The sequence below is a fragment of the Loxodonta africana genome, chromosome 9, assembly GCF_030014295.1.
Source record: "Loxodonta africana isolate mLoxAfr1 chromosome 9, mLoxAfr1.hap2, whole genome shotgun sequence".
Taxonomy (NCBI): Eukaryota; Metazoa; Chordata; class Mammalia; order Proboscidea; family Elephantidae; genus Loxodonta; species Loxodonta africana.
In genome coordinates, this window is record NC_087350.1 from 30,356,044 (window position 1) to 30,368,569 (window position 12,526).

At 40.4% G+C, this 12,526-nt stretch overlaps 1 protein-coding gene across 8 annotated transcripts in view; it reads right to left on the bottom strand.

Moving 5' to 3' along the window:
• Positions 1-12,526, bottom strand: part of LOC100656101 (transducin-like enhancer protein 4) — a 162,763-nt gene that overhangs the window by 73,873 nt on the left and 76,364 nt on the right. For 4 of the 8 annotated variants that reach the window (XM_064291201.1, XM_064291199.1, XM_023544732.2 and 1 more), the window contains 2 exons: positions 2,476-2,677; positions 1,004-1,020 (listed from right to left, as the gene is read on the bottom strand). In XM_064291201.1, coding sequence (XP_064147271.1) covers positions 1,004-1,020; positions 2,476-2,677 — 219 coding nt within the window. Of the gene's footprint in view, positions 1-1,003; positions 1,021-2,475; positions 2,681-12,526 lie in introns of all 8 variants that reach the window. The other 4 variants (XM_064291200.1, XM_064291198.1, XM_010587492.3 and 1 more) reach the window with 1 other exon arrangement.

Consider the following 12,526-nt stretch of genomic DNA (forward strand, 5'->3'; position numbering starts at 1 on the left):
ATTCACAGCATCTGTACTTTTGGCCAGCGCTTGAGAACTGTCCTTTCCTTCTAACCTATACTTAATACGATAGCACATGGTTCTGATATTTTACACTGTGCCTGGCTCAAAAGTTATTAAGGCAATTTTCATATTTTACTATTTTCCTTTCTTGTCCTGGTAACCTGTTTTTTTTTGTTTGCTGACTTAATAAAGTGAGGTAATCCTTAGTCACATCACATTCTGTTAAGACAAGCATAGCCAAGTTAAACCAAACCAAACCAATCCAACCCATTGCCACTGAGTGGACTCCAACTCAGGGCGACCCTATCAGACAGAGTAGAACTGCCCCATAAGGTTTCCAAGGAGGGCCTGGTGGAACTGAACTGCTAACCTTTTGGTTAGCAACTGCAGCTCTCAACCACTATGCCATAGGGTTTCCATAGCCAAGTCACTAGGTCCTAAATACTTTTCTTCCTTCCTGGCAACTTGTCTATAAAGAGATACAGAAGGCAGGTAAGATGGACTCAAAAACCTAAAGAGAATGAATCACTACACTAGAAACCAAGGTGTTATTTAAAACAAAAAACAAATCTTTTTGATACAGAAAAGTGTTCTTAGACACAAATGTTTTGATAAGAGTTTCACAGGATGGAATTGTTTCCCAAAATATGAGACTAATATGTATTTCTGTATAAACCAATTTATTTACTTCCTATTTATCTTACAGCCAAAGCCTAACCAAAGAAAAGCAGCTACTCTTTTCCATATGGCAAGATATACTAAAACAAGCAATACAAGGCAGATCTTATGATGTAATCTCTGATTCTCAGAGAGAAATGGGACCATATTTTCAAAAATCTCAACCACACACACCTCAGAGTAATCCCAAAATGCAGTTAATCATTATTTGCGAAAGCCCAGAAGATCATTCTCTAAATCTCAAAGAATCCACTATTAAGATTTATTCAAACCACTTAGAGCCGTTTTAAGCCATCCCTTCATCTGTGAAGCAGAGTCCTACCTTGATGGAGTCTCTGTCTACAGGCAAAATGGCGGCAACACAAGCAATGTGGTGGGAAAGAGAAAAAAAGAAAAGTACCAGTTAGTTTACACAAAATCATACGTTTATCAGACTTGATCTCTGCTAAATAATAAATTGCACAGATATTAACTTGGCTGTAAAGTTAATTATTAGTACTACTCCATCAGAATTCACTGAGCGCCAACGTACCTCTGACGCAATTTCAGAAGGTCTAAAGATGGATATATTCATATTATTTATACTCCTTATCAACTTTTCCACTTACAAAAGTGTTTATAATCATACCTCAGCTCTGTACTATAGCATTAAGATAACTGGATGACAAATATTACAGGGTTTCTAACATCAAGGATGGGAGATTTATGCTCATATGATAAAAATCATTTACCCAAGATTATAATTCATGGGAATGACACTGTGAGACAGGAGTAGATAAGAGCTTTTAACTCTGAACCGCACCCTTCAAACCAACGAACCACCCTGATGCTAAGTAAATTCCCACAATGAAACACTGGGAGAAACTTTCATTTGCTGTTCTGCCATTAGCTAATAAAAATGACTAATAAGCACCATATAAACACTTAATCACACCAAAATGTCTCTACACTAACATCTACTTTAGAAGAGGGAGGAAACCAATCTAGAAGGAGCATAACTGGCCTTTAAGTCAATTATTTGCATAAACAGTCATGTTATTCTTATAGGGAGAAATGAGTTAATTTCATGTTTCTTAACAGATGGGGTGAGAGAAAATAGTTAAAACCAAGAGATTCCATTATTTTGGGGTACACCTTCTTAATTACCAAAAAAAAAAAAACAAACCAAGTGCCGTCGAGTCGACTCCGACTCATAGCCACCCTACAGGACAGAGTAGAACTGCCCCATAGAGTTTCCAAGGAGCGCATGGCAGATTTGAACCGCCGACCCTTGGGTTAGCAGCTGTAGCACCTAACCACTACGCCACCAGGGTTTCTGCTTAATTACCAAGACAAGTGAAACTGTTTTCTTGTGAGATTTTTAATGCACTATAGAGGCCGATCTGATTTATAAATAATAATTGATTCTATTAAACATCAAGTAAGTCTTTATCAATAAGTCCTTCCCCAAAATAGACTAAGTCAGCATTAGCTATTAATGTAACTCACTATGTCAAACACAGAGCATCCTGGGTTTTCATTACCGACTGAGAACATAGGAGGCAGCAAGGGACAAAAGGCAATAATCAGGAAACAGGCCCCCATGCCTTTGGGGAGCGCATTAATTCTTGCCAACCCCTAGGGTATCATTTGGCAAATGACTGCTTCCAATAATTAATTTACCTTCCAGCAGAAATCCTTTGTTTAGTCACTGGCAAAATTAAATTCAGAGACAGAATAAATCACGGTATCCAGAACCTACCCTCAGCAGCAGGTAGGTAATATCAGGTTGACATGCCCAAGAGAATCTCTCACCTCTTTGGTGATCGTTGTCATGGTGTTTCTTCTCATCTTTAATTGGAAGGTGGGACTGGCCTCCGAGGGCACTGGAGAGGGCCAGAAGGCCGGCGCTGCTACCGATGGGAGGAATGGCAGGGGGCTGGAGCCCCGAAGGATGTGGGGTCAGAGGCACCGGCAGACCATGGCCATGTGACAAATGCTGGGCCTGGAGTTGCTGCTGCTGTGAAAAATGAGACACAGATATTGAATTTGTCCCCCATATCCATCCCCTCCCACACACAGGGAAAGGAGGTGCAAACCTCCAGCACTCACGAAAGAAGGACTTATCCCTAACAAACATATTTTTAAAAGGGGAGGGAGAGAGTTGCATAGTCGATAAATAAACCTTCACCTTCTTGCTTAGATTTGGGGGTTTTGCGTATGGAGAGGGAGTAACTTATTTTTAAATAGTGAGATTACCTAAATAACTTTTCATAGCTGACAGTCAAACAGATTTAGTTCACAAAGCATCCGTAGTCTGTCCTCAAATAAAAAAATAAGGCCTTGCAATCATATATTTCTAATCAAAACATATACGTAACTGTTAAAGCAGTTATGTTGAACAAAAAAAAAAAAAAGCTGAAAATTGAGAAAATCAGTGTTAAACAGTTCTCCCAGAAGCCGCCGCACAGCATGCAGCGGGAGTTAATTTGAAAGAGAAAACCTGAATTAACAGCCCAGAAAAGGAAACTGGTTGCAGCCACCGTTTTAAGCCCTTTAAGTGTCCTCAGCGGTACTTGAGCAAATTACTAAAGAAAATCTAATGTAGCAAGGCTTGGGTTCTCCTGTAGACTTGCTCAATAATGCTGAAATAATTGGGCACTCTGTGCACGTTTAGTGATGCTCGAATGAAAAGCTAGAGGCCTGCCCTTGTACTCTTCTCTAGCGGCCGACTCTGTGTTGTGACAGGTTTATTTGAGTGGGACTGTGATGCGTGCACCAGTAACTGTGCTGACAAGAGTTTAAAGTCATTTTTACCAGCACATTGGCAACACAGAGAGAAAGCCCTCGAGAGGCTGGAATGGGAGTGCTTGACCTCAGCCAAGGCTGCATCAAGCTCTGCTATAGAACTGCTTTGGGCAGGCCTTGTTGCTGCTTCTGAGTGGGAAGGGGGGAAGGAGGAGGAGAAGGAGGAGGTGAAGGGAGGACGTTAAGTTAAATATATCCCTCAACACAAATCCCTTCAACTCAAAACTCTGTTTAACAATATCCTCTGAGAACAAGTGTTGAGTAATTCTCAGACTAACTTCTATAGTGACAACATTTCAGGTCATGCCTTTCAATCAATCACTTTTCAAGCCTAACTTACAATAGGCAAAGAGATCCTTCTATAAATTTCTTTCCAAACAGATTTCACCCACTTGCTCAAAAGGAATTGAAATTACTCTTATAAGAAAGGTCTTGAAATGTTTTTCTTAAAAAAAAAAAAAAAAATTCAAAAAATATTTTTTGTCCTTCTCTCCAAATTGCTTTTATTTTCTTTCTCTCCTCCTTCTTCTTGAGTCTGACTACAAAAGTCAACTCTCGCTGCTGTAGAGAGGCCCTATGGGACAGAGTAAAACTGCCCCATAGGGTTTCCAAGCAGTAGCTGGTGGATTTGAACTGCCGACCTTTTGGTTTGCAGCCACAGCACTTAACCACTAAGCCACCAGGGCTCCACAAAAGTCAAAGTAGAGCATTAATTAGCTCTTTTCTCCTACTGACCTGCACCTATTTTACGGCTATATGCACTGAAAATACAGTCAATAAAATGAAGTACTAACACTTTTAAGGCAAGTTTACACACATAAAATGGAAAATCGGGGCAGTGATTCAGATATTCCAAATACCAGCCCCCCCTCTCCAAGTCCCGCCAAAGCTTCACTTAACTGGGTAGTTCAAAATAATGTATTTCTTCATTTGAGCCCCCAACACCATGCTCATAATTCCGTATGCAATGTTATTTAGTTACAATCAAAAAGTATGAACACACAATTATATTTTCTAACTGTGTAGAAAGTAACATCTATAAAGAAAACAAACAAACAAAAAAAAGAACGGGACTTTAGGTAGGAGCCCTGGAGGCTCAATGGTTAACAGCTCTGCTGCTAACCAAAAGGTTGGCAGTTTGAATCCACCAGCCACTCCCTGGAAACCCTGTGGGGCAGTTCTACTCCATCCTATAGGGTCACTAGGAGTTGGGACCGACTCAACAGCAATAAGTTTTAGGTAAATATATGGCGCATTTATTTCAAAATCTTGTTGAGCTGAAATAGCCATAAAACTGTTCCAATTCTCTTTCTCCTCGAAATTCCCCTAATACTTCATGCATGCCAGTTAGGCACGTAGCCTCTTTTTATCTCAGATCAGAGTTCAACTGGCAAGCACTTAAGAGCCTGCATATGTGTGTCTTTCTTTTATTTCCTTTCCTAGACTCTAAGCTCTGTGAGACACTGCATCTGACCCAAACCCTAGCAAGCTGCAGGCACTGAAACATTCGTACGGCATCTGATAAATTAAAAAAAAAAAAAAAAAAAAAAAACTGAGCCACAAACAATATCTCAATACTTCCATGATTCAGGTGTTCGCTTGTATTCTTCTTCTCTCACAGGACAAAAAATAAGCACTATAGTCTCATTTTTCCATTCAATCAGGGATTTTTCAAGAGGCAGGAAATATGGTCCCAGTCTGTTTGTCGCACGTGACATTTACAGTGAAGACTTCCTGGGATCCTCACTTTGTTCTATTCTACCTCAAAACTGCTCAAAAACTACCTTACCCTTTCCTTCCTTTACTCCTATCCTAGAGAAAGATGGGCCCTTTCCCTTCTAAGGCTGACCCCCTGACAGTACATGGTACATGGCGTTTCTTTGCTTCTCCATTTCACAGCTCCTTCAGCTCTCCAACTCTCCTCCCAGCATCTTCGGTTGTCCTCTCAGCCACTGGTTCTGTCCCCGTGATTGTTACCCCACATTGCCATTGGGTCACCAGGAGTCAGAATCAACTTGACGGCAAAGGGTTTGTTTTGTTTTTTAACATGTTGTTTAAGATGAACTGCCTAACACCAAAAGAACCTGAGGTAGTGTTTTTTTTTTTTTCAGGATGAATAAAAAAAAACAAAAAACGCATTTTAGTCACTTTTTGTGTCCTCCACTGCTCCTCACACGGTGCCTTGCACATAATGGACACTTGATAAATGATTCCTCAATTTAATTAAAGCAATTTTCTTTTGCCCTCTTCAGCTACTGCCCTACATATATATATATATACATATTCCTATCTTCACACAGCCAAACCTCTGTAAAACCTAAACCTCCTGCTTCAACTTCTCAACGACACCCGCCCCCCACCCACCCCTTAATCCACCATAATCTGGTTTCCAGGCCCAACCACCATTCCCACAAAAGTGATGACCACTCAGACAGCAATGATTTTCAAGATCTCAGAGTCTTCTTTTTCTCTGGACATCTGAAGCCACAGCTGGCATATCCTCCTTGCTGAGTGAGAGTCCCCTCCATCTGCTTCCGTAACATGGCCATGATCACCCAGGGCCTTGCTTTACCTCTGAGTGTTCCGTTTGTATTTCCTCTTGGCTTTTCCCTCACCTGCTCACTAAATAAGGAGCCCTGGTGACACAGCAGTTAAAGCGTTCGGCTGCAAACTGGAATGTCAGCAGTTTGGACCCACCAGCTGCTCCGTGGGAGAAGGATGTAGCCGTTTGCTTCCATCAAGATTTGCAGCCTTTGAAATCGTATGGGGCAGTTCTCCTCTGTCCTATAGGGTTGCTATGGGTCGGAATCGACTCAACGACAATGGCTTTGGTTTTTTTATTTTTTATTTTTGCTCACTACGTAGGAAGAGTCCTAAACCATCTGCTCTTCTCTGGCATCACCCGCCTTTACATATATGACTCCCACATCTGTCTCCTAAGCCAATAACCTTGGGTTTCATTTCTTGCCAGACAATTCCACTTGGCAGTCCGACATTACCTGAAAATGAACATGTTTAACACAAAACTCATAAGCAACTCCACTGGCTCAAGATATCAGTCACCATCAATTTGTCTTTCTTCTGTGCTTCTGTATACATATCCATAACCACTGAGTTCTGTTGACTCTCAGTTCACCACCCATAGTGGAAACTAGTGCTATAGAAACCCTGGTGGCATAGTGGTTAAGCGCTACGGCTGCTAACCAAAGGGTCAGCAGTTCGAATCCACCAGGCGCTCCCTGGAAACTCTACAGGGCAGTTCTACTCTGTCCTACAGGGTCACTATGAGTCGGAATCGACTCAAAGGCACTGGGTTTGGTGCTATGGATAGTAAAACACTTCTTTAAAAACCTCTTTAACTAACAGTTATTCCCCTAACAACGATGCCTTTTATCTAAAAATAAAAGTTTCAATTTCTTAGCATTCAAGTCTTTCCATAAACTAGCACCAGTGTAATTCTATAGGTACTACTGTGCTAACACCATCCAGGGACCTTCTGCCCATAATACTATTCGGTGAGGTATCTAAACCCCTGAAGCTCAATTTTACTAATACTCATTCCCCCTCCCACACATACACAGAGTCCACTCTCATCTGTCTCCACATATTTAAATTTTACCCATTCTTCTAGACCACGCCCCTGCCAACCTCCTCTGTAAAGGCATCCCTAATCACGGGGACTCAAAGTAATCTCTGCCACTGCCTCTAAACTCTGACTGCACTTGAGGCCAATACCATTTACATCACACTTACCAACCCAAGGAAGTAAAAGATTTTTTTCATATGAATGTCCCATAACCCTTTAACTAGATCTATTTCTTCTAAATTTCCCACGGTGCCTAGACATTTCTTGCACTTAGTAGGTATTCAAACAGATTATCAAGTAATGCCAGCACCGATATTATAAAGGAATAAAATGTGGCTCTATTTTCTTCCAAAATGATGTCTGAATTTAAATGAAAACAAAAGAAATGAAAAAGCGAGCTGCTTCTACTATAATCCTTCCTTTGGACACATTAAAATAACCCAAAACCCAGTGCCGTCAAGTCGATTCCGACTCATAGCGAACCTATAAGACAGAGGAGAACTGCCCCACATTAAAATAAGCAGCAGTAATTCCAAAGTGGGAAACCTGGTGGCATAGTGGTTAACAGCTACGGTCAGCAGTTCGAATCCACCAGGCACTCCTTGGAAACCATATCGGACAGTTCTACTCTGTCCTATAGGGTCGCTATGAGTCAGAATCGACTCGATGGCAATGGTTATCTAGTTAATCTAAAGTGAGGAGGGTTAATATTCTAGTGGTTGAATTTAGGATTTGGTACCTCCATATGAAAAGTCTAACATTTGTTTTTATTACTGGCCTTTTAATGTTTTCAATCTCAATATTATGAATTATGAATAGGCTTAAACAACCACCATTAAACTTATCCTAAACTAATTAACTCAAACAATTTAGTGAAATGGTCATATACGTAAAGCTTTGAATAAATTAAATTTCTAGTAAATGTGAAGAGCTTTTTTTCCCTTTCTTTTTAAAACTATTTTGAAATTTAAATTTACAAAGTAGCAAACAGCAAAGACAGTAGAGTTCCCATACACCCTATAACCAGCTTCCCCTAATGTTAACATCTTACATAATGACAGAATTTATCAAAACTAAGAACACCAACAAGAAATCAACATGATTTTCACTGGCTGATTTTTTGGAAGTAGACTGTCAGGCCTTTCTTCCTAGTCTGTTTTAGTCAGCTCCACTTAAACCTGTCCAGCATCAAACCAACAAGCAAGCCTCCCCTGACAAATGAGGGATGGCTACACTTGAGATGCAATGGCCAGGAACCGAACCCGAGTCTCCTGCATGGAAGTTAAGAATTCTACTACTGAACCACTACTGTCCATATAGGCTACTTAGGCTATCATAAATGCTACTTTATGATATTTTACAAGTCATCCATTACACAAAAAGAATATCAAACAAACGGCCCACTCTCAGTAAAGCATCCTGTAGAAAAAAATAATTTTTATCAAGTGTTTTCAAAATGTAAAACTATAAGATGAAAACAGGATTAAATAAGTCACCAAAACACATATGATAAAAATGTCAGACAGACGTATACTATACTGTAATAGGTTCAAAAATGTTCAAATCAGTAAAACAGTCCACTTTTTGTATTTACTGGTCATTTTTAAGTGTGTTTTTAAGTTTCGCCTTAGAGGAATATGGAACTGTCCTATAACTAAAGTGGAAGGTTGATGAGAAGCCCTGGTGGCTTACTGGTTAAGCGCTCAGCTGCTAACCAAAAGGCTGGCGGTTCGAACCCACCCAGCAGTTCAAACCTACCCAGCTGCTCTGGGGGAAAAAGACCTGGCGATCTTACTCTATTAAAGATTAAATAAATTACAGCCTAGAAAATTCTATGGGGCAGCTCTACTCTGCCACATGGGGTCACTATGAGTTGAAAATGACTCAATGGCACATAACGACAATGACCCCTGATTAGTCAATAAAATATACCATTAGAGGCCATCTTCTTTAAATAAAAGCAATAAGTCACCAATGGATAAACTGAACTTCACTCTTTCCTCACTTAAAAAAAAAAAAAAAAAGGCTTTAAAATCAATCCAATATCAAATTTCTATCAAGGCTTTTTATCAACAGAAGCAAACTCAAAGCAGGCTTCCTGGAACAGAAGTCAGTTTCTCTGGGTATTAATTATAGAAGGAGCTGGCGGTAGGCTAATCTAGCGAGCTGCCCTACCCACCCTACAGCGAAAGCTCCTGACGCTGCCCAAGAGTGATAATGCCATCTTCTGATCTCTGCCTGGTCTGGTCTGTGTTAATTAAAGAGCAATTAACCTGCAAAGGTTTACTACTGTATCCTATATTCACATTAAAACCCACACTAAGAAACATAAAACCTCTTGCTTTTTAAAGACTGAGGGAAGGGAAAGATGTATTAAGAGTATATATTCAACACCGATTTGTTACTAAAACAATTTAAGATAAATCACCACCTGAGGTAATTACAAACCAGCAGGTTAAAACATGCGGACTTCAGGAGAAGAAAACAAAAAGCAAACAAACACAATCGAGCCAAAGAACCAAAGAGGAGGGCGAGGACTACATTATCAATTAAACATTAAAATAAACCCACTCTTACATAACCATAACTGAGAAACACCTACTCAGAAAAATATGTATCTTGGAAAAAGTCTTCTCACTAAACTGCCTAGACTATTACTATCTTTAGGTACCTAATTTCATCTAAAAAAAAAAAAAAACTCTCTTATCCCAAACCACAATACAAAATAAAAACTCTATTTCTATTTTCTGTTCCCTTGATGGGCCATTCAAGAGATTAAACATTAAAATGGACTGAACTTTAACCTCAGGCATATAAGTACTCCATTAAGATAATTTAGTTCTGAAAAATAGCCAGTAATTACTTCTGAAAACACAGCAATGAGGTGGTGGACAGGCTCAGCCTCAACTGTATTAATAGCTTTCTACTGAATTTTCTGTAACAAAGAATTACTGCCTTGCAGTTTCATGTTTGGAACAAAGGGCAGAAACACTACTAGGGAATCAGGTTTGCACAAAATGTCTTTTGAAATGCTGTCTTTCTGTCAGCAAAAGGAGGAATGCTTTTTAACAGAGCATCCCCAATTGCCTGACCACAAGAGACTACTAGTTGGTGATCAAGCTTGGGTGACTGCAGAGCTGCAGGCGACCACGTCCCTAGGAATTCTGGGCATAGCAAATTGGGGGAAAGCAGAGGCTTTCCTGCTCACCAGCCCTCCATCTCTGCTATCAACAGCAGAAGAATCCTCAAAAAAGACGCACCTTACCAGACTTAATGGTCTGACTGAGACTAGAAGGACCTGGGAGGTCATGGTCCCCAGACTTTCTTAACAGAAGGTCTTCCCAAGACAGGAACCATTCCTAAAGCTTACTCTTCAGACAGGGACTGGACTGGACTGGACTGGACTATGGGATAGACAATGATACTGGTGAAGAATGAGCTTCTTGGATCAAGTAGACACACAAGACTATGTTGGCATCTCCTGTCTGAAGGGGAGATTAGAGGGTAGAGAGGGTCAGAAGCTAGCCGAACGGACACGAAAAGAGAGACTGGAGGGAAGGAGTGTGCCGTCTCATTAGGTGGAGAGCAATTAGGAGTATATAGCAAAGTGTTTATAAATTTTTGTATGACAGTCCGACTTGATTTGTAAACTTTCACTTAAAGCACACGCACACACACACACACACACACACAAAAGACACCTTTCTTAGAAGCAATGACTTCCCAGTAACAATGAGTACACTTTACATCTAGATCTTGGTTTCCAAAAAAGTGCAAGAGAAGCCCAGTTCATCTTATGACAGAAAGCAAGAAAGCTATCTAGACTATGAGGATGTGTCAAAAGGACAAAGAGACAATCACGGGGGTTCACACTGATAAACTTGAGACAATTTAAGCATTGTAAAGAATAATGACTGTAAAGGATTATAACACTTTAAGCTTTCCTGAGTAGAGTCTTTGATATCTCAAGAAAATGGGTGAGCCTATGGGGCATTCTAGGACCAAGGAGGAGAGAATGGTTTCCAAGCCACAGCCAGACCTCAAACTCAAGGCTTTGATTCAACTGGGAGATACCATTCTGGGAGAGAAACAAGGGAGGGCCCAGCAGACCTGGGAAGAGGAGGCAACGGACGGAGATAAGTGGCAAGCATAGAGGGAGGGCCATGGGGTTAGGGCAGTTTATCTTCACTCCATGGACATGTAGGCATCTTTTAGTATGGACACATCTGCTGACCAGGCTGCTATCTGTGGGGGTTGGGCTGAGTCTGAGAAAGGAGGTCCTGGATGACATTCTGGGGCACATGACAATGAAATGGTGAAGAATGCGAGCCCAAGCATCAGAGCCACCAAGATAGAATCTTTACCATCTGTGACCAAGAACCAGTCACTTACCATTTCTGAGCCTGAGTTTCTTCAAGTATGAAGTGGGAACAATCATAAAATCTATCTCCCAAGACTGTTGGGAGAATTATATGAGATGGCATTATGTAAACCCCTTAGCACAGTACTTGGCAAACAACAAACACTCAAGAGCGGTAGTTACTCAAAAGATATCCAAAAGTCCATATTCTTCCTCTCTCTCTCTCACACATACACACACACAGGGCTTGACAAGAAAAGCTCTTCTTTACAGAATATTAAGGAAAGAAAGAATTAAGAAACCACCACTGACAGGAGAGGCTCATCAATAGATAGTAAAATCATTGGGTAAATTGTTGGAAAGAGGTTTTTCAGTCTCAAAGTATCACCCCACAGATTACCTAGTAATTACAAAGGGGAAAAAGTGTCTTTATAATGAAGAGATCTTAAAGTCACTATCTGAACCAAGTGGTCAAACCTAGCTTCGCCAACACCATGATACAACCGGACATGCACATCACAGAGGTAGTGTTCTTACTAAACTACTTAGCCAGACTCTAAGCATGAGAAAACAGTCAGAAACAGATATAACCAGATTGTGGGATATTCCACATGGCTGGCCTGGAATCTTCAAAATGCCAATGTCATAAAACCAAATGGTTTGAGAAGATTGTTCTGGATTAAAGAAGACTAAAGAGACAGAACAATAAAGGGAATTTCTGAATGTGGATCGTGGACCGAGGAAAGAACGCTGTGAAGAAAAACATGCTATCAAGGACATTTTTGTGGTCAACTAGAGAAATGATTATGAACTATACATTGGACATACAGATGCATTAATGGTATCGTGCTTACATAAGAAAATGGCCTTGTCTGTAGAAGATTCATGCTGCAGTTTTAACGGGTGAAATATTATCATGACTGCCTCTTACTTTCAAACAGTTCAGAGGAAACAAAGAAGAAGTGGTGTGTGTGTTTATACATTGTGGAAAAAAAAATACACAGACATAAAGCAAAAGTGGCAAAATGTTAACAGCTGATGAATCTAGGTGACAGGCATATGGTGTTCATTTTCTTTCAACTTTCCTGTAGTTGTGGAGGTGGGGAAAAAGA